A 23,395-nucleotide genomic window follows, 5' to 3' on the forward strand; every position below is an offset into this window, starting at 1 on the left:
AATCTTTAAAAAAATAAAGAAGGGGAGGGGAAGAGGAAAGGGCAAAGCTCAGAGGGAGCAAAATGTGCTACACAGGAAAACAATGGGTGTCCTGGTGCTGGGTGGGGTGTGGTAACATACCCCTGAGGGGTGTGATCCTGTACTTCTCAAATATACAGTGTTGTAGCCAATGTTATCTCAATTAGGAAGAGGAGTAGGAAAAGAAAAAGAGGAAGCGATGAAAAGGAGGAGGAGTGGAGGAAGAAAAAAAGGAAAACTGTGGGTCTACAATGTAGGGGGTTTCAGTGCAGAAGTGCTGAAGTCCAACAGATATCCTACCTGGGTTAAAATGATTTGATATGTTTTGGTGTGTGTCCTTGGGTACACTAATTAAACAATGAGTCACAGTTTCCTTTTCTGTGAAAAAAGCATAACAATTCCAACTTCATGGGATTATTAAAGACAAAATTGCTTGAAGGGTAAAGGTCTTGGCCCACAGTAAGTGTATAGAAACTTGTATTGGGCCCTAAAAAAAAATCACAGCCCCTTTCACCTCCTCCCTAGCCCCCCAAAAGGAAGGTAGAACTCACTTTGCAGTAGGGCCAGTCTTATAGGGGAGGTTCTGAGATTGAAATCAGTAGGATTTCAATACACTATTCTATTTTTCATTTACACAGGATTTATTACCAGTCATTATTCCCATTATCATTATGGATGTTTATAATATGATTGCCCAAAATAAAGACTATGATAGATTTGAACAGAATTTTTTAAAAAGATTTATTTATTTATGCATACAAGAGCTGGGGTACAGGCCAGAGATGCGGGGGATGAGAAGATTCACCAGAGACAGAGTGGGGAACAGAATAGGCAGACTAACTGAAATACACCGCTGAGGGGAGCAGCTGGTAAGTCAGGAGAGGTCTGCTACGCCATCTGGGTATCTCCCTGGTGGGGATTGAACTCATGATGCAGTGACTGTGGATAGCTTCATAGGTTGTGCCACCAGGGAGGCCCGGAACAGAAATATTTAATTAACCTCCACATAGAAAAAAATTCATGCATTGTTACTGATGATAAGAAGAACAAGAGAGTATGTTGAGATAATAGCAGATTATTCTATCTATCTATGCACATACACACATTATTTTATGAGAAAAATTATTTTGAAAGCCCTGAAAGGCCTTCTGAAAGTCTAGAAAGTAGCAAAGGAAATTTTTTAAAAAGTTGCATATAAATTCATTTTAATTACTCTTATGAGCATACACTCAATATAAACATCATTTTGCAGAATACAATAAAAAGTAGAACTTGTGCCTAATATTTAAATTGTTTTCCTTTTTTTTCTAGTTGCTACTGGCATCCTTTGCCCCAAAATAAATTTCTGATTTAAAGACATTGACATTTAAAGACATTGACACCCGTTTTTTACTATCTATGTAAGAACACAAATAATCATCCAGGGTCTGAAACTGGAGGCAAAGTGACTGCCTAGGACTAAACAAGTTCTTTTGTACATGATTTGATGTATTGAGCTATTATAGAAATGTCAATGGGACAGTCCCAAATCATCACATTTTGTAAACTGACCTCACTTAGCTCTGCTTTTTGTGTTTTCCTAGATTCAGAATTATTCAAGAGCAACTGACTAATTGTCCTCTGCATTCATCTAATGGTTATTTCTCAAATTACAGGTCACAAGAAAGCCCTAATTACAGTAGTAGCACACACCTTGCTACAACTATTTCTGCTTTCTTTGTGCCTAACAATGTTCGAGTATTTTACATGTGTTTAATTGTTTAATCATCAAAATAATCCTATATTATTATTCTCATTTTACAGATGACAGACTGACCCATAGAATATACCTCAGTAACGCTTATGTCAGAAAAACAGAATACTCTAAATATTCAAGTCAAGGGATACTTAATTAAAACAACTGGTTTTACAGGTAATGAAAGAGTTGAAAGGTCAGATGAGGACAGTGAGTTAATTTAGAGTTTGACAATAGCAAGAAATAATTATGACTCTTAGTTTGGAGGAAGGATGGAAGAGGGCAAAATTTCCAGAGTCAGGAATCTTCCTTACCAGGGGGATCATGTGAAACAGTGTAGGCCAGTCTGATGTGAGCTGGAACCATCACAGAGATAGAGCTCAAGGTGATGACATCCAAGAGGAGAGGGAAAAAGACAAAAAGAAATATCCTCTCTCTCATCTTTCAAAACCCCACCTATGCCTCTCATTGGCCAAATCCATTCTGAAGCCGATGACTTATGATCATGGGACATGCAAGGGTAGTCTTCCCTGGATTGAGAGCCAAGTAATAGAAGTCAAGGAGTGTACCTGACCACATAGGCAAGAATTATACAGAAGTTCAGATAACTAGCCCTAAATCACCAAGCAAGCATTCCCCAACTTTGGGTTATTTTTTGGAATTTGTATATATGTAGCTTTCTCTGTTAATAGGATGATTTCAGGGATATGTTCCTACTATTATAGAAAGAGAAGAAAGCTAAGAAATAAGAAAGGGTTTGGGGTTCTAAGTCATCTTCAGGGTCAAAGATGCCTTTGTGAATGTTCAAGGCAAAAGGAACAAGTGATTCTATACAAAGTAATGCAACAGTTAAGCAATTTTTAAATCATATCCTGAGGATGTCTAATTCTAATACTCACTCATATTAGGGCTGATTGACAGCAGGAGAAATGACACTGGAACATGCTTTTGAAAAAAATTAGGGAATCTGGCAATGGGTCTTCTAATTTATTTCAAATTCTCAAATTTGCATTCTCTAATTATTAATTCCAATTGTAAGCTTTCTAAAAAAAGAATCTCTATAAGGAAGCTTGAAATTTTCTTCTCAGAGTCTACAAAACAAGTTTTTTTTTTAATTTTAATTTTTTTTTAGTAAATAGGGAACCATCAGGAATGGTAAAAGTGGGCAAGCATTACTACCCTATAAAGATCTTCATTTGATAATTATCTGGTGTTAGTAAGATATATATTTTTTGTGGGACTAAAAAATTTTACTCAGAGAAATATTTATTGCCAAATTCTTGAAACTAAACTTTAGTATCTTTGTGTGTGTGTGTGTGTGTGTGTGTATACTAGAATTTTAAGTTGAATTTAAAACCATTTAAGTTCAAATGTTGTAAAAGGGATAGATTAAAAAAATCCATAACAATAGAGAAACATCAAGTTGCTATGTTGGAAAGAACTTTGGTCTATAACTGAGATAAAATGAGCTCTACTATGTTATCTTTGACAAGTTACCCTCTTTGGGTCTCAGTATTCTCATAAAAATTGTGCATTTCATCAGGACTGTTGCATTGTTCCTAAAACTCTGGGTTCCCAAAGATTTTACAACTTTTTAAAGATCTTTTGACAAAAACATAAGCTAGCAATAAAAACTTGTCAGTTGTCAAAATCAAATGAGCAAATAAATACGAAGATTGAAGGAAAAAAAATGAAACGTCAGCAAAACATATTTAATAAGGTGCATGATTGCAAAGTGCAGAGATTTATCACAAAGTCTTGAGTAACTATGATTCATGATTATAAAATAAAAGCCAGATGTTTCAGTTATCGTTCACCAAACTTGCTTTTCTGGTCAGTGGATTTAAAACTACACACGGATTCGAATGAGCCTATTGTGTATATGACAATATGCAAGTATCATTCCGCCCCTTCATTCCCCAACACCCTCATCTCTTATTCCTGGATTATTTTAAGAAACTCAAGGTAATGTGTGATGCTATAGATTGCCTCCTGATTGTTAACTGTTCCGTACAATCTCATTTTTAGGCAAGTATTCCATGCATGGTAGTTTCTAATAATTGTTTGGCAACAGAGATGTTACAGTTAAGTATCAGGGAAGCAGGGATACTTTGACGCTGTTTGCTGCATAGGTCATATTTCATTTACTTACATTGTCTTCTAGAAATAAATCTCCTTTCTACCAAGCCTAGCAGTGACTGGCACATGTTTGAATGAACAAAGAGGGGAAATGTCAATACGCATCTATGTAATGATTAAGGACTAAAGCACATGGCAGGATAAGAACTTCCGACAGCCCTTTTCTTAAATCACACTTGACTGTTCCCTTCGGACAACTTTATTACTTGTGAAATTCCTAGAAAGTCGAGGGGAGCGCGCTTGACAGAGACAGGCGCCAGAGTTCGGAACCAGCGTCATTTTGGGACACGGACAGGGCCTGGACGGAAACGTTAGTTTCGGAGATGCTCGGAAAGTGGGCGCTGGGACAAGCCCCGGGAGCAGATAGGCGCGCTGCCCCCCGGCCCCGCCGCGCCTGGACTCTGGGCTCCGCGAGTCCGCGACCGGCTTCGCGCCTCCGGCCTCCGGGGTGGCTCATAGGCCCCGCCCGCCGGCGCGCCCTCGCCCCAGCCGGGGACCGCCGGGCCCGGGGCGGGGGCGGGGCTCCGCGGAGGCCACGCCCCCAGCCCAGCCCAGCCCTGCCCCGCCCCGCCCCGCCCCGCCTGGACTCGGGGCTCTGCGAGCCCGCGACGGGCTTCGCGCCTTCGGCCTCCGGGGTGGCTCATAGGCCCCGCCCGCCGGCGCGCCCTCGCCTCACCCGGGGACCGCCGGGGCCGGGGCCGGGGGCGGGGCTCTGTGGAGGCCCCGCCCGCCGCCCCGCCCCGCCCCGCCCCGCCGCCCCGCGGGTCACAATGTAGGGTTAGGACGGCCGGCGGGCGGGGCCCGGCGGGGGCGGAGCCGCCGGGCGGGGGCCGTGACGGCGGTTGGGGACGGGGAGGGGCGGAGGAGGAGTCGCGGCGGGAGGAGGACAGCGCCATTTCGGCCGGCCGCTCCCTCCGTCCCCTCTCCCTTCCCCGCAGTGGCCCGCGGGCGGCCGGCGAAGGAGCGCGCGCGCGACGCCGCCCGACCCGCTCGCGCCCTCCCGCCCGCCCATGGCCCGGGCCGCGGCGGCCGAGCCCCGCTGAGGCGGCCGCGCGTTGCCGTGGGGCCGCCGCCGCCGTGGCCCGCGCCGCCCGCGCCCGCGCCCGCCCGCCTGCCCGCGCCGCCCGAGCGCGGCGGCCGCCATCGCCCGCGCGCCTCGCTGGCGGGGGCGCCGTCCTCCCCCGCAGCCCGCGCCGCCCCCTGGGGCTCGGCGGAGCGCGGCCGCCAGGGCCGGCGGAGGCGCGAGGACCCGGACGCCGGCGCCCGAGTCGCCGCCGGCGCCGCGGGGGCCATGACCGTGGAGCAGAACGTGCTGCAGCAGAGCGCGGCGCAGAAGGTGAGGCGGCCCGCGCCCCCCGCGCCCCCGCGCCCCCGCCCCGCGCCCCTCGCCCGGGGGCCGCGGGCTGTAGTTAGTTAGCGGGTTGCGATCCGCTTCCTCTGGCCGAGTGTCTTCAGGTGCCCGGCGGTGCCCGGGGTGGGGAGCGACGCTCACATGCCGGCGCTTCTCCTCGGCATCCTCGTTCAACTTTCTCCTTCGCGTCCTGGCTTTGAAAGAGTCGCCCGTTGTCACCCCTTCTGAGCACGTTTTGCGTTTGGGGGGTAGGCGCGTGCGAGGCCTGCTGGGTTGCAGAAGGGGCTCCGCCGCACGCCCACAGCTGGCCTGGGGCAGGTGCCCAGGTGAGCTCTGTGGAAGGTGTGGAATTGCTGGGTTCCTGGTGCTGTTTCTGCTTCTTTTTTCAGGAAATAGAAACTGCCGCCCCGAGGAAGGAAACCTCCCTGGCCACGTTTATTCTAGGAATCTTTGTCCCCTAAGTTTGACCTTGTTCCATCCTTTACCCTTTACTCTTGCCTCAGTCACTTTCGGAGGGTGGCTCGTAAGCAGACACGGCTCCGATCACCCCCGCAGGTTGGTGAAACTTTAGATCTTGCATCGTGCATAGTGGGAGATGCGTCTTTTATTCTGGACTCTGATTTCAGAATCTCAAGTGCAGTATCATGGCTTGATGGCTGGAGAGTGTTGACTATGACTTAGGTTTTTCGTGGTTTTTTTTTTTTTTTTTTTTTTTTTGGTCATTTACGTGAAAAGCATTTTGGGCCAAAGGAAAACATTGCGGTGGTCGTGCTCGTGTGGAATTATGGGGTAAGCAGCATCCAGAGCTGTTATTTGGTCTATCTGGATGAAGTAATGAATGCCCCGCCCTATCGTAGCTTGGCTGTAGTTGTAGACTACCTACCTGGTCTTGATTCTGGAATGTGGGCTGTGGTCTTAAGTGTCCTAGGTATATCCTCACAACCTGCTGAATTTTGTTTTTTGAGATTATTTTTAGAATTTTATCATACAACTTGAGGGGAACTGAAGATGCTCAGAAATTTTGGAAAGCAAGGATAGTGCATCATTTATTTTAGGCACTTTGGGAAAGTTGTGTTTGGAACACTGGTGTGTTAACTTACTGGTGACTTTTAGAAAGTTATTACAGATTGCAGTTTATTTTTTTGCAGTGAAATAATTTTAGATTTCATAATGAGCGTTTAAAACAGTTTGTCTCCTAATTCCCTCTATTCTTTTTTGAATACCTGCAACATCGAGTTTTTGATATGGAGTATGTGATAAAGTGTTAATACTTAAGAGAGGGTTATCATAGTCATGTGTATGTATGCTAAGCAGTATTTAATAGGTTTGGTGTCGTGTGTGTTTGCAGTTCTCTTCGGTGTTGAATATAAAGCCTGTCTGTTTGAAAGTGGAAAAAATGGCTGGTATTTTTCACATTTCAAATTTAAAGAAAGGCAACAAGTTTGTGTGCTTTTTAAAATTGATTTTTGACTGAAGTACTTCTTTAGTGTAGAATCAGATAATGCAGATCTGCCTAGTTTATAAAGTGTAAGCTCAGAAATCAAATTACTGTCAGTGATCGTGGCAGTCAAGTCCAAATTCCTAGTTTCATCTTCAAATTCCCTAGTTTAATAACGCCCACTCCCCTCATTATATAAAGGGGGTAGTTGTATCCAAAATATTACCATTATGATGCTTTTCGTGTGTGTGTGTGTGTGTGTGTGTGTGTGTGTGTGTGTGTGTGTCAGATCATTTCCCTAATATTGAGGAAAGTTTTTAAGGACTATAATGCATTTTTACTTCAATGTTATTTATGTGCCTTTAAAGGAAATTAAAATTTTTTTTTCCATATTACTGTACTATTACTTTTTTTTTTACCTATATTAGGACTATTGGAAAAATTTGTATGTGAGTACAAATACTTTGAACCGTCTACTTGAAACAAATTGATAGATTTAAATCTACCCAAGTGAGTAAGTAGGAAGTAGTTTTGAAACTACTGACTAGGAAGTGAACGTCATATTTCTGTAGAAACAAAAGTGAAACTCAGTTTTCACTTAGAAAATTTATGAATTATCAGTAAAATTAGAGACGTCTAGTGTATATCTCATAAACACTATTTTAGCCTTTTTTGTGCTTTCCTTAAAAATAGTGTGTGTATGCCCATGTCTAATACCAATTTTGAATAAACTATTTTCTGACAATTGAAAGTCTCCCTCCCCCCCAAGAGTGTCTGATTGCTATTAATCCTGTTTTTTAAAAGCAGTGCACCACAAAATTTTCATAGGTTTTGTTTTTTGTTTACCTACAAAGTAGCTTGTCACAGTATAAGGCAGCAGGCTATCTTCTTCTCTCATGAGGTCTTTTCTTGATTGGTCATGTTTGGCAGGGAGTTACAAGAAGTAGTAAAACTGTGGAGAGGGGGCCTCCCTGGTGGCGCAAGGGGTTAAGTACCACACTATGAAGCAATCTGCAGCCTCTGCAGAGTTCCATCCCTGGCCGGTCAGGGATCAACCCACATGGCGAGGCAGACCTCTCCTGTCTCTCCCACTGCTCCCCTCAGCAGTGTACTTCAGTCAGTCTGCCTGTTCTGTTCCCCACTCTGTCTCTGGTGAATCCTCTCACCTCCCCCCCCCACCTACATCTCTGGCCTGTACCCCAGCTCTTTTATGCTTAAATAAATAAATCTTAAAAAAAAAAAAAACCAGCTGTGGAGAGAGTTACTGTTCTGAGGTTTAGAAGATCCAAGTGAGGTGGAATTGGCAGCGGATTAGCTACAGTTAAATCCTCCCTAATTGTGGTCTTCAACCTGTATCTTTAACCTTTGTTCTTTGTTATCCTACCTATGTGTAGGATCCTTAGATCTCTGACATTTGGTACATAAGTGCAGGTTCCAAATGAGGATTCTTTAAGGCAGCATCAGAAAGCTTCCTCCCAAGGACCAAATTAATAGATTGAAGTGAGCTACATGCTGTTTACATTAAATGCATCCCTCTAAGTTGAATAAAATAAAAAGTTCCTAAAGGCTGGTGCTTTACCTCTTTTGTTTTCCCTGAGACTTGTAACGGTCCCTTGCACCTAGTAGGTTTCAGTAAATATTTGATGACTGAAATGAGTGAACATTTTGCTAAAAGGATTGCTAGTTCAGTAGTTATGTTAATTCCCTGTCAAGATTTAATATTATTGAGAAACAAGACTGCAAACCAGACAGCTGTTGGAAAGCAGGTAGTGTCATGAAAAAAGACTTTTTAGATATAGGTTGGAACTAAATCATCTTTCTATGATGTTTGGCAAATGACTAAATGCCTCTGAATTTTCTGTTAAAACCTTAAAGTTCATATGCTTCGACATGAACAACTGTATTAGGTCCAAGTGATTAGCGAACTAAACATGAATTTATTCTGGACAGGAGGATAACAATAAGAGTGGAGGCAGAAGTAATCTTACAGATCTACAGTCAGCTTTCACTTAATTTCTATGGTGGGGGTTTAGGTGGGAAGGATATCACAGATTAGTCAAATTAAGAGTTAAAACCAAATTTAAAAAGTGATACACGGGGCCTTGGTGGTGGTGGTGGTGCAAGGTTTAAGAAGCAATCTATGAAGCTGTCTGCCTCTGCAGCACGAGTTCGATTCCCGGCCAGCCAGGAAGAACCCACATGGCGCAGCAGACCTCTCCTGACTGGGCTGCTGCTCCCCTCAGCAGTGTACTTTGGTCAATATACCTGTTCTGTTCCCCACTGTCTCTGGTGAATCCTCTCACCCCTCACTCCTCTGGTCTGTACCCCAGCTCTTGTATGCATAAATAAATAAACTTTAAAAAAAATGATACTGACTATATTTTGGGACAGTATTTTAGTTAAAACAATGTAGCATTTTTCTAGTTTAGGTTCATCTAAAGTTACAAAAACACAATATCATATTCCAAGTGACAACATATAAGCTACTGTAAACATTGTATAAAATACTTTATCTTAATTTTTTTATTGAGATTTAATTGACAAAACATTCTTTATTACTAAGTAGCTTATGATAGGATAAGATTTGGGTTGGGCAGAGATAGGGATCCAGCTACAGATTCCCCTTTTCCACCTAATTTTGATGAATATACGAACATTGTATCTGGCCTTCTTAATGAAGTCTCATGAGTTGTGATAAACACTTGGTTGATTTTCTTCAATAGTCTATGTGTCTAGTCCTTATCATTTGCAAGTAATTATTCCAACCACTTTATTGCCAATTGATATTTCTTTTTTCACTCTGTTTTCTTTAGCTAAGATTACAGAATAATGCTAGAATGAATGTTAGTGTCGATAATATATTGTTTCATTAAAATGTGGACATTTCATTGTAGTCCTAAAATGTGAAAGTCATATTTCAGTTGACTCTTCATCAAATGTCTTTTTTTAATAAACTGATATGATACTTTATGTTTTAATAATACAATAATAAAAATAATTAGATAACATGATGCAGTTACTAGGTACTGTGTTTAGGAATTTTGCTAAGTTTGATGCACCCATCGTGATTTTTTTTTTAAACATTTATTTTATTTATTTATGCATACAAGAGCTAGGGTGTAGGCCAGAGGTGCAGGGACTCACCAGAGACAGAGTGGGGACCAGAACAGGCGGATTGACTGAAATACACTGCTGAGGGGAGCAGTGGGTGAGATAGGAAAGGTCTGCTTCGCCCTGTGGGTCAGTTCCCTGGTCTGGATTGAAATAGTGCTGCAGTGGATAGCTTCCTAGTGCTGAGACTTAATCCCTTGCACCACCAGGGAGGGCTGCGAGTATAATTATTTTAAATTTTGTGATATGTTTTACTTCTTTAGAGAAAAACCACTAACATATTAGCTTGTATAACTAACACAGGCAAACTTTATTAACACATTAGTTCCCAAAACAGGGAACTGTTCTTTAAAATCAGCAATAAAGGGCCCCCCTGGAGGCACAAGGGGTTAAGCACCACACTCTGAAGCAATCCACAGTCTATGCAGCACATGTTCGATCCCTGGCCAGCCAGGGAGCAACCCACATGGTGCAGCAGACCTCTCCTGACTTACCCGCTGCTCCCCTCAGCAGTGTGTTTCAGTCAGTCTGCCTGTTCTGTTCCCCATTCTGTCCCTGGTGAATCCTTTCACTGCCTGCAACTCTGGCCTATACCCCAGCTCTTGATTGTGTAAATAAATAAATCTTAAAAAAAAACAAAATCAGCAATAAAATAACAGTACCCACTATTCTTACTTCCAATTAACATTTAATAGAGGTTTCACCAAATACAACAAGAAAAAAATGAAATTAACAGGCGCCAAAATTAGAAATGACACTGTCATGATTATATCATGACTTTTTTACATAGAAAATACAGAATTATCACTGTAAAAGTGTTAAAATAGAAAATATAGGAAATAGCTGGCTTGTGTAAAAATTCAATTACATTTGTGCATACCAGTAAGAAATAACAATTTTTTTAAAACAACACATATAATGTTTTCAGAAATTGTCATTTAGGATTAACAATGTATAAGAATTCCACTGTAAAACTATAACATAAATACCATTCCGTATCCCCCCTACTGCCTGGTCTAGGTAACTGCCGATCTGATTTCTATCACTATAGATCAGTTTTAGCTTTTCACATAAATGCAATCATAACATTCTTACTTTTTGCATCTCACATTTTTTGCACAGTGAAATGTTTGCGAGATTGAGCCATGTTGCATATATCAATACTTTATTGCCTAATAATATTTTGTTATATAACTATCCTAAAATATGTGTAAACATGTTCCTACCTATTGTGAACTTCTTTGTAGTTTCTAATATGAAAAAGGTTGCTATATGCACATATATCAGCTTGTCTTTCACTAGACATGTTTGCAAATCTCTTGGGCAAAATACATAGGATTGGAATTGTAAGAAATTGTTAAATGGTTATGCAAAGTGGTGGTTACATTGCACAATCCCAGTGGAATGTGTGAGAGTTCTAGGTGGTCTGCATTTTTATCCTCACTTGGTATTGACAGTTTTTATTTTTGGCCATTTTAGTGAGTATGTGTGTAGTGCATGTATATTATTAACTTGTTTTTTACCTAATGATTAGTGGTTTTTAATGTCCATTTATGTGCTCATTAGTCAGCTTTTGAATAGTTTATAAATAATTGTTTCTCATGTATTACCTAGCTTTACATTCTTGCAAGATCAATAGGAAAAGTAACTGCATACTCTCAAGTCTGAAAAGGCAAAACAAAGATGTTGTCTCTTGTGGTAGAACATTTTAGGGAGAAGTGCTTATACGCTCATAAAATAAAGTGAAATTACACAGTTTTCCCTTTTATTGTTTTTAAACTAACACCTGATTAGAAGACTTTACTTTTGAAAAATGAAAATCCTTTTCTCCTTGCCTCAGATTAACATTTATCTATTGAATAATAAATTGCACACACAAGATAAATATTTATTACTAACACTTTATTGTACAGGATACAAAAATACTTGCACAGTTTAGAGTTTGGTTGGTTTCGAAGTTCAGAAATAAGTTGGAGAGCCAGTGGCAAGGATGGGGTGGACTGTGAGAAGGGAAGCAACTGTGCAGAGAAAGAGTCTCCTTAAGGTTTTTGGTCCTTCTAAAGACAGGAAAGAGGACACTGCTTTGGACTAGGAAAAAATAATATGTATTTGTTGGGTTTTGTTAGTGCTGTTCAGTCTGAAAGTCGGTGGGATTGAGAGTAACACTATGCCTGAGGTGGAGAGTGACTGCAGAGCCAAAAGCTCGGTGGTGCTTAATGAAGCCAGAGAGATGTTGGGAAGGAGAGAAGGACCAGGAATGAAGAATCTTTAGTGGCCAGGACCGTTGCTATGGTAACAGTGATGCGGAAACCAACTGTATACTCATATATGCGTAAGTTTGTGTCATAATTCATGCCGGAATACATGCAGAATCAAATGTATGATTTCTTTTAGGTGGAGCTCAGAAGCAAGTTCAGGCTGGAGTTGTGGCGCTTGCTGTGCCCTTCACAGAGGCCCCTGAGCTGGCCTGGGTGATTCAGCAGGAAGATTCTCCATAAGGTCTTAGTGAAAGACTTTAAAGGTAGATCAGGGCTAAGGAAGGGGATTGAAAGGAAACTGAAGGCAGCCCTCAGGTTTAAAATTTCCAGTTTTTGAAGGAAAGTGCTTTCTGTACAGGCCTCTTGGACCAGTGGATACTCTTCGTGCCACCGAATAGGTTCCTAGTCTCACCCTACAGATTTCCTGGTTCCTTCCCCATTGGGACTCAGATTTCATTCAGTGTAAGACTGCAAAATTAAAAGAATTGACAATATTTCCATCTTTGCTGGTGACATCAGAAAGATGGTACTGACTTACCTGAGCATGTGCGATTGTGGCTGGAGCGGTGAATGCAGCATATGAGTAATATTCTAATGTGTCTGTATACCATTTCTTCTAATCACTTATCCATCCTTGAGCACTTAGGTTGTGTGCCTATTTTCCCCCACGCCCAATACCATACTGTTTGATTATTGTAGCTTTGTAGTATAGTGTGAAGTCAGGGAATGTGCACTCTCTGTTGACCTTTTTTTCCCTTAGGATTGTCTTTGCATGTTCTATTTGGTTCCATAGAAATTTAGGAGTTTTTATTGTATACCTGTGAAGAATGCCATTGGAATCTTTGTAGGGATTGTATTGAATCTGTACATCGCTTTAGGTAAAATGGCCATTTTGATAATGATTCTTCAGATCTTTGAGCATAGAATGTCCTTCCATTACTTTGTCTCTTCAATTTCTATCAGTAGTATCTTGTTTAGTGTACAGATCCTTCACTTGGTTAATTTTATTCCTAAGTATTTAATTCTTTTTGCTGTGCTTGTAAGTGGTATTGTTTTCATCATTTTTCCTCCTATTAAGATGAACATAAGCTTTTTATATTTCACTTTGTTCATTTGATCAAATCACATAGATGGATTTGTGTGTGTTGAAGCATCCTTGCATCCTGGAGTAAATTCCACTTGGTTGTGGTGTATCATCTTTTTAATATATGTTTGAATGTGTTTGCTAAGCTTTCATCAGAGATGTTGTTTGGTAGTTTTTGTTTTTGCTTTAGTTTTATCTTTGTCTCATTTTGGTGTCTGCGTTATGTTGGACTCATGAAAGGAGTTAGGAAGCTTCCTTTTTTTATGTTTTGAAAAAGTTTGAAGAGGATAGATATTAGATCTTTGAATGTTTGGTAGAATTCAAATTAATTAATTTTTTATATATTACAGACAATTGAGAATTTTTCTGTGAAATTTCTTCTCTTGTCTGATATTTCTTTTGAGTTGTTTCCTCTTTTTCTTTTTTATTTGAAGAAGTTCCTTATTGTCTAAATACTATTTTTCCCTCCTTACATAATTTGTAAATATCTTTCCTATTTTCAGTATATCTTTTTACTCATTTTCTGGTGTTTTATGAATAGAAACTCAATTTAGTTTCATTTATTTAGTTTGCTTTTATTATTTGACTATGCACACCATGTTTTATCAAGATATCTTTTATTACCATCTATCTTATTTTACTTACAGTATTTAAATTTTATTCAACTTGGTTTTGAATTTTGCATATTGCTTGAGTAGATTCCAAATTCATTTTTCCCATCTGGAGCCACTTTATTGAAAGGTTCTTCCTCCCCATTATTATTCTGATGACAGTATTTTTAATCTTTGAATTGGGAACTTCCTAAAGGAAAACAGGTTTCAGAGACTCACCTTCAAAGTTTAGTATTTTCATCATAGTTTTATTGATGTTTACATAAGTATACAATAGGCTTACTTTTTTTTTGTATAGTTCATATATAATAAAACCAAAATCAGTAACCAAAACTATGAAAATAGTACCATCAAAATAACAGGTTTAACTTAATTTGATGGATGCTGGTGTTTTACAGAAGCTAACTTCATACTTGCAACTTCATCCAAGGAAATGAATATATGTCTATTAGGTTATTCTTGTGTTAAGTTATTATTAAAGTTTGGGAGTAAATTTCATTGCCTTTGTCATCTACATTATATTTGTATTGTGGTACTCAGGCGATGACTAACCTTTGTCTTATGATAGTGTTTTCAGCCTTTTGTTGTAGTTGTAGATGTGCTTCCAGTCTTTTGATAATAATTTAAAACTTTTTTTTTGCTGTAACTCAGTAAATACAATGTAATTATTGTAATGTCTCTCAAGCAGAATATTGAAGTGATTGTATGATTTAGTGTAAATACACTTGATGTGAATAAAAGGCAATAATCATAGCTTACTTTTAAGTTACTGCCAAATATTATTTATTAGAACATATGCACATTTGCCTTGTGAACTTGTGTTAGTGCCTGGGCAGTCAGGAGGGTGAGATACTGCTGTGCAGTGTGATAACTGCCTTTGTAGATAACACGACATTATTATTATACTGAGGGAATAATTGTGTTGTAATTATTTCTACCTCTCATAGGGTGGTTGTACTTTGTTAAGCTGAGGGTTTTAAACCTTTGCAAGTGTGCTGCCAAAATTTTTAGTATTTGAAAGCATATTACAATAATAAAAAGAATTTGAGAATTATTGGGTAAATAGACAGTAACAAGTAGGCCTAGCTGTTGGGCAAGTTTTCTGTGAGCTTGCCTGCTTTTGCTATATGAACTTTCAGTACATTTATTGAAACTGTTTACATTTGGAGTGTACAGTGTGGTAAAATTTCACTGCTAACACAATATATTCAACAGTGGGAGTTTTCCCAGTTTTGTTTTTGATTTTCTGCTTCTTGTAAGTGCTATCTTAAGAGAGAATGCTTTAGTCACATATGTTCATTATTACCTAGTTTTGTATATTTAAAATAAGTTCAATTTTGTACCCTCATAATCTCTAGTTTCAGGTTTTTAAATTGCCTGTTGTGCATTTCTTAACTATTTTGTTGTCTTTCTGGTATATAAATGGGTTTATTGCAGGGTTCTCGATTCTCTTCCACTGATGTGTGTCTTTTTTTATTTTGATACCATACTATTTTGATTACTGTAACTTTGGCTGTATAGTTTGAAGACTGGTAGTGTTATACCTTTGGGGTTTTTTTAATTTAATTTTATTTTTTTGGCCAGAATTGCTTTGGCTATGTAGGTCTTTTGTAGTTCCATAAAAGTTTAAGGAGTGTTTACTCTATTTTTTGAAGAATGTCATTGAAACTTTGTTAGGAATTGCATTGAATCAATGTATTGTTTTGGGAAAGATTGCCACTTTAACAACATTAACTCTTAGAATTCATGAGCAGGAAATATCTTGCCATTGCTTTCTTTTAACAAAGTGTTATAGTTTGTGTTATACAGTAGTTTCCCCTTTTGGTAAGTGTATTCTTTGGATTTTAATTTGGGGGGATTTTTTTTTTTAATTCTTCCAGTTTGTTGTTTGCATGTAGGAACACTACAGTAAATTTTTCATATTGATTCTGTAGCTTTCCACTGGACTGTATTGATTAGTGTCTCTAATAGTTTTTTAGTGGAATCTTTATGGTTTTCTATATATATTATAATAATGCAAATAGTTGATAGTGTTACTATTTCTTTTCCAATGTGGATTTTATTTACTGTCTTTTCCTCTAAGTGCTCAGCACATCATAATTGTAGGATTCAGATAGTTATATGATTAATTTTCCCTTCCTAATTTTTTCTGAGATTTATTCTCTCAAATTGTGTGGCATTGTATCATTAATATGTTGTTAGCATACAAAAATTGCTTTTAAGGAAGTTGCCTCATTCAGTAAGGATTAATTCGGACACAGAAACCACATAATTGAACAGGAAAGTTTAACATAAAGAAATTAACAGATGATTGGTTCCTAAAGCATAAAGGTAACTATAAAGAGTAAAGGTAATTGTAAGATTGGGAAATGTCCTCCCCAGAAGAAATGAAGATTCATTTCTTGTTGGAGAGGCTATAATTGAAGCCCACTGGATAGTGGGACAGTTTGCTGAGGTGCCTCAGCCTGGGACAATTCTACAGATAGTCATTTTATGAACCCAGGAAAGAAAGTGGCATCGAGCATTTGCTATATTAAACCTAACATTATATCAGATTGCGTTTCTAATAGAGTGAATTACATATGTAATTAGTATGACTAAAAACTATTTGCTTTAAGAAATTGTGACACATAATTGGACAAAATATGTACTAGGAATCAGATTACTACCATGAAATCAAATACATGTTTAAATTACAGAGGTCACAGTTCAAGGAACTGACTTGATGATTCATAAGTTTTGGTTACCACCCACATCTTTTCCTAGATATAGGCAATCTAATTTATAAACATACTGTTCGAAAAGATTTTGCAAATTGGATCTTGGAATTCACAGTGCATGCATGTTCCCATAGAAAAAGCATGTTTGTGGTGCTGCGTTCTTATTTGGCCTGGACATGTATTTAAGTCTGTATGAACCTGGCTTATAGAGCTGTGTGGCAATATTTTTTGGGAAAATTGTATTGAGAGTTTTACTTGTGGTGTATTTCTTTTTATCTACCAGTTAATAAGGATGGGAAGTTCTTTTGGTATGGACATCATGCAGATGTTATATTGGCTGAAGGTTTGGTAGATATGAATATGAACTATAAGGTGAGGAAGGATGGAAACAAACATTTGTTGAGGACCAAATATACCTATTTTTCTTTGCTACTTCTTATAAAATATCTCCTTTTTTACTTTATTTCTTTTTCCCCTCCCCCTACCTTTTCTTGAATTAAATGAATGTTTAATACTGTAGCTTTGAAATTCTGTTAAAAGGTAGGAAAATACTTTAATCTAGACTTCCGGCATTTCTAAACCTAAATATAAACAGTGAGAAATATAAAAAGATGCTCTCAGATTTTTATCAATGGATACATTTTCCTTTTAAAAGTATGTGATTATTTTAATCTTTAAGTGCTGTTAACCCCAAAAAAGACAAAGCCTTGACTCTGTGGCCATAAGAAATACAGTATATTCAAACCATTCATGGTATCACTGTATAGATTATTTGCAGTTGGGAATTTCAAAATTTTTTAACTATATGCTTACTTTCAGCAGGATTGATGTGACCACAACTAGGAAATTAAGCTTTTTGTGAATTTCTGTGTAGTGTATAGAAAGTTGGTCAGTGTTTTTTGGCTCTCATCTCCAACAAAATTAGTTAGTTCTTTTTTGTGGATATTTTCTAGCCCTATGATGTAACTTACTCCAGATCACCTCTGAAAATCTAGTTAGTATTTATTGAGTGACTACCATGTGCTGGACACTGTGCTAAGTACCAGCAATACAGTGGTGAGAGAAATAGTCTGTATTCTCTTGGGCATTACAGTCTGGTGATTAGCTCTAGTACATTATAATCTGTGGTGAGTGCCAGGAGAATCCCTAATCTTAACAGAAGGCAACCAAATATACAAAGATCTTTCAGTTAGGAAGTGGATTGATAATTTGTAGACCATAAATGAAAACTAGAGAGAAGAAGAAACGGGAAAAGTAGTGCAAGGTGAACCTAGAGATATCTGTGGCATGTACAGGGTTTTTTAAACCATGATAGGGATTGTCGTATAGGAAAATTTCTCAGAGAATTCATGGAATATCAAACTTGAAGGGAAATGAAAGGTCACATTGCCCTCTGTGTGTGTGTGTGTGTGTGTATGTGTATCTGGTTAGAGGCAGGTATAGGGTTTGCAGAGAGCTATGGATGTATGTACTTGAAATTATCTGCCAATGAAATTTGGGGTTTTCCTGTATTGGTAAGATATAACTTGAAGCGTGGCATTTTAGTGTTATCAGGTATATACAGAAGGTATTTGCAAAAATAGATGTGTTTTAGTTGTACACTTTTTTAAAAAAAGACTTTGTTTATGCATATAAGAATTGGGGTGTGGGCCATAGAGGTACGGGGGTGAGAGGATTCACCAAAGAAAGAGTGGGGAGCAGAGCAGACAGATCTACTGAAATACACTTTTGAGGGGAGCAGCGGGTGAGATAGGAGAGGTCTCCTGCACCATGTGGGTTAGCTCCCTGGCCAGGTATTGAACTCATGGTGTTTGCTTGATAGCACTGAGACTTTAACCCCTGTGCCATAAGGAGGCCCTTAGTTGTACACTTTAAAGACAGTAGTATAAATTAATTCTTCCTTTGATGGGTAACTTTGAAATGCTTTCTACTCAGTGCCTGTCAGTGCCTTAGTGCATGTGATTTTGAACTTTAAGGAAGGCCTTGAGATTTTCTACCTAATTTTCTCCCCTCTCCCTTTTACTAGAAAATGTGTGTTTTTTTTTTTTTATAGTGGGTTTTAAAGAGTTGTCTTATTTTCACTCTGCAAGTGGAAACCTTTGACTTTCTTACCCTTTTACTGAATCAAATTTTATGTTTGAAAATTCAGTAAAAGGGCCCAATGAATAACTTACAGATCATTCACCCCTTAACACAAAAAGCTTTTCTGCCTTGTCAGAAAAACTTGTAACACACAAAGTCTTGTCAGCAGGGTTCCAGTTTTCTTGTACTATAATCTAAGTAATTTATGTCAACATAGTAGCTGATTTTTGCCCTAATTCTATTATTCACAGTATCTTTAATCTCCAGTATCAGATATCATAGAGAAAATGTTGGAAAAGGCGTAGGCTTCATATTTTGAAAAAATTGTTTTCATTCCTGTCTCTGTACTTGTTAATCTTAGGATGTCTCTGTTACATATAAATTAATGAGAGTAACTTTTTAGGGTGTTGTGTGTGTGTGCACACACATATGTATGCACAAATGTGGGTATATGTGTATTTAAATAAAATGATAAACTGGAAACCATAGAACTTGGCATACATCAAGAGCATAAAAAATGCTTATATCCTTTGCTTGACTTAAGTCAGTGATTCTTTTTTTTTTTTCTTCTTTTTTGGCATCTTGAAGAAGTTATACCAGTGTTTAATATGCTGTCATCTTTACTGAAACAGATTTTGAAATGACCCAACATCTGATAGGGTCAGTTGGTGATGGAAAGAATTTCTGTGAAACCCTTCGATAATTTATATTGAAATTACCAATTTCTTCTCCCTCAAGTATATAGTCCTATATTTTAAACAAAGTAGGCACTTAAGGATATCTTTGTGCAATAAAAATAACATTGAGGAGGGAATCAGAAGGCTTATATATAGAGTTGGCTTATTTGTGCATTGATTTTTGTGGTATTTGCAGACCACTGAATCTCTTTGGGAATTGTATTTTGTCCTTCTCGGTTCGTCAGTATCCATTAGTATAAATAAGTTGTACCCACCTCCTTGTACTTTAGTAGGTAAGAAATCCATACTAGGAAGACCTCAGAACTCAGAAAAGGAGCTCCTAGAGATGGAAGTAGATCGGATGTACCTTTGATATGAAATTGCCGGTCAAGGACAGCATGTACAGTACATTGTTAGTGGAAGATCAGGGTGCATGTATCACAGACCAGACACTTGTTGAATACAAACCTTAAAAAGAGTCCAGGGTCCTAATCATAACAAGAAATAGCAACAAAAAAGTGAAATCAAGAAATGAAGGCACAGACTTTTAAAGACCGGAAGAGCACAGCTGGAAGATGCTAATAACACACGGGAGATTTTTCAAATGAGGTGACATCTCTGCCGTAAACAGGATTTTTTTCATCACTCACTTATTTGGACTCTTTAATTTGCTTGTTAACTTGCTAAGGAAATTCTTTTACCTTTTCTTCTTCCTACTTAGTCCTCTGTCCCCACCTCAATCCTTTTTTCTTCATTGTTTTATTTTCATTCAAAATTAATGAGATTATAAACCATGTTAGAGAGATGTCTAGCTGTCTTTACAGATATTTAGCTGTCTTTACAGAAAATTATTAAGTAACAAACACACCGTAATAATTCCAAAGATGTTGATATTTTTCCATAAAACATTCAGTGTTCTTATTGTACTTTGTTATCAGTCAACTTTGACCTAACACACCTCTCCAGAAGTTAGTGGTATGCCAAAATATTATCGCAGATTTTCAGGTTGGCTGGGTGACTCTTTTTCACATGAATCTTAGTGTTTCAGGGCAAGTGGCTACCTAGTACTTGTTCTGATGTAAGCTTCAGAAATTTAAGAGAGCAAACCCAACCATGCAAACACATTTTCGAGTCATCTTGCATCTTGTCTGCTCTATGCCATTACTGAAAGCATGTCACATAGTCAAGCCTATCATTAACACAGCAAGGAAATACGTCTTGTGGGGGGTGGGGGGGAGTCAAAAGTGGCAAAGGATATGAATAACAAAGATGGGAGAGAATTTGAAATCTAATACCTACTCTGTAATCTTTTCTGGGTTTTGTATCCCTGTCTACATTTTTACCTTGTACTCATTAAATATTCATATACTATTTTGTATTCTTCCACTTTAGCTTAATATATTTTAAAGATAACTTCTATATGGGTCATATAATCATTATTTAAAAATAAACAGCTGTTTGCTTAGCTCAGACTATACTTCTAGGATCATCTGTATCAAAGTCATTTGAGATATTTATTAAAATTGCAGGTCTTTTAGCATTAACCTAGACACCCTGGAATTCACACACTCCAAGAGTAGAACCTGTAATCTTAATTATTAACAAACTCATAAGGTCATTCTTGGGTACATTAAAAGAATCCCTGTTTTGGAGGGACATTTGATTTGTTCCTATTTTCCCAGCATTATAAATAACAACCAACAACATTTGTAAAAGTGACTGATTTCTTTGGAGGCAGTCAACAGTCTTTTCCTGACCCCTGATTGAATAATTTGAGGAATTTAATAGTCTCTATAAAGAATTGAGTTGGGTGTGCTGGTAGTGGTGAGATTTACAAGTAGACTTATAAAACCTTTTAAGTATTTTATGTTCTGACATTTAGATAAGCAGAATTTCTGTAAATTTTTTTATGTATCTGTAGTTTGTAATGTAGGCTATTATATAACTTAGTCATGGTTCCACTGCTAGTTATTAATAGTTTTCTAAATGAAAGTAGAAATGTTGACAGATTTTTTTTTTTTTTAAAGATTTATTTATTTTTCCATACAAGAAGAGGGGTACAGGCCAGAGGTGCAAGGGGTGAGAGGATTCACCAGAGACAGGGGAACAGAACAGGCAGATCAACTGAAATACACTGCTAAGAGGAGTAGTGGGTGAGTCAGGAGAGGTCTGCTGCGCCACGTGGGTAGCTCCCTGGTCGGGGATCAAACTTGTGCTTCAGTGGCTGTGGTAAGCTTCATAGGTTGCGTCTTAACCTCTTGCGCCACCAGGGAGGCCCTGTTGACAGATTTAAAGGGAATCTTGTTTTGTTTAACCCTGTATGTTTGGCAACTCAATTCTTTTACTCAACTATTTTGAATCTTCTTGGCATTGTTTATGATTGTTTATGTGCTTTATTGTTAGATAGCCATGGTTGTCTCAACTTCTTAATAAGATTTTTATGGAAATGAAAATTCATTGATGGCCTGGGAGAGTGCCAGTGCCCCTCAGTATGCATTCTTTCCCTTTTCTCTACTAACAGAACCCTGATTTCTTCAGAGTGGCCTTTTGTTGAAAAATACATTTCCCAATCTCCTTTGTAGTGATGAGTGTCCATATGATTTTGTTTTGCTCAATGAGAAATGACTAGATGGAGCTTGTTAAAGAAGCAGCATTGTTTAGCAGACATATTTTGTCTTTGCCATTTCTTAAGCCCACCTAGAACTTGGTCAGGATACTGGAGGAGGCATGGCGTGACAAACTTTTGATAAATGTCACACATAAGAATACTCAATGGAAAGAGAGCAGGACTTTAAATCCTTGTTATCACGTTGTGCATGGGGAGCGGGAGTGTCCATACAGGTCTGGGCTGTCCACCTCTAGTCTCATGTTAGATTAAAAAAAAAGACCGCAGTATGTTAAAGCTACCGTTTAGTTGGGATTCTGTTATGTGGAGCTGAGTATAAATTTTAATTTATACATGTAGTTTCTGTAAAAGGTATTTATATTAGGTTGTCTCAAACTTAACTTTTAAATTGTTTTTATGATTTTCTCATTTCATTTTGTAATTTGTTTAGGAGCCTTTTCCTCTGGATGTATATACACCTTTAAGTTGTCGTGCGTGTTTTGAAATGCACATATTACAGTTCTGACATAAAATCTGTATGCAGAATCTTAAAACTTTCTTTTGAAGTGCATTCAAATTTAAAGTTGCAAGATTCTGTACAAAGAAATTGCATAACAAGTTATTGAGAGAAAGTGCAATTTTTTTTTTTTACTTCTTAAATGCATGGTGTATTTTCTAAGACAAAAGATATTCTCTCATGTAACTACCATACAGTTATCAAATTTAGGAAATTAATATAGCATCATAATGTCAATAATACATATTTGTACTTACTCAGTTGTCCCAATAATATCTTTAGTATGAAATTCAATCTGGCCTTTGCTTTTCATGTCATATCGGTCCCCTTTAATCTGAAAACTCATCCTTTGTCTTTAATGATACAGATATTTGAAGATAACAAAGTAATAATAATAATTATTAATAATAATTATTATTTTACAAATTGTCCCTCAATTTGGATTTATCTGATGTTTCCTTTATATTAGATTCAAGTTTTGCATTTTTTCACAGGAATAGCACAGCTGATGTTATCTTGGTGTGTCATAGCAAAAGGCATACATACCATTAATACTAAGTTTACACCATTCTTTACAGGTGGTGTCTGTTAGGTTTCTTCATTTTATATAATAGAGTTGCTCTTTTCCCTTTTAATTTGTTGCAAGAGGGTTTGGAACTGAGCAACTATCTTGTTCATCAAACTTTTACCCAATAGTTTTAAAATAAGTTAATGATTTTTTTTTTTTTTTTGGTGGGACCTTTGCCGATGGCCGGGGAATGAACTGGCGCTGCTGAGGTTGTGGGCAGCCTCGTAGCCCAGCACTTAACCGCTGCGCCACCAGGGGAGGCCCATAAGTTAATGATTCTTGACTAAATTATTACTGACATCAATGTCAAACATTTTCAAAAAAGATTTCAGAGGACCCTATTTTTTTCTAGTGACAAGGTTTTATTTTTTTAAATATATCATCAAACTCTGTTTCATGGTTCTGTCTTACAGTTTTTGGGAAGTTGTTCTATGGTTCTTAATAAGGGAAGTTTAGTGTAGTAGGGAAGAATCAAGATATA

The 23,395-nt window shown here is 38.2% G+C and overlaps 1 protein-coding gene across 3 annotated transcripts in view; it reads left to right on the top strand.

Annotated features, from left to right (window-relative positions):
• Nucleotides 1-5,183: 5,183 nt before the first annotated feature.
• The window catches only part of USP25 (ubiquitin specific peptidase 25), a gene marked incomplete at both ends in the record, with an annotated part of 108,903 nt that continues 90,691 nt past the window's right edge, over nucleotides 5,184-23,395 (top strand). For all 3 annotated transcript variants that reach the window (XM_084232510.1, XM_084232511.1, XM_084232512.1), the window contains one exon: nucleotides 5,184-5,228. In XM_084232510.1, the coding sequence (XP_084088636.1) occupies nucleotides 5,184-5,228 (45 nt within the window). The remainder of the gene's footprint in view (nucleotides 5,229-23,395) is intronic.

Source organism: Talpa europaea, assembly GCF_964194135.1.
Source record: "Talpa europaea genome assembly, chromosome: 4".
NCBI lineage: Eukaryota > Metazoa > Chordata > Mammalia > Eulipotyphla > Talpidae > Talpa > Talpa europaea.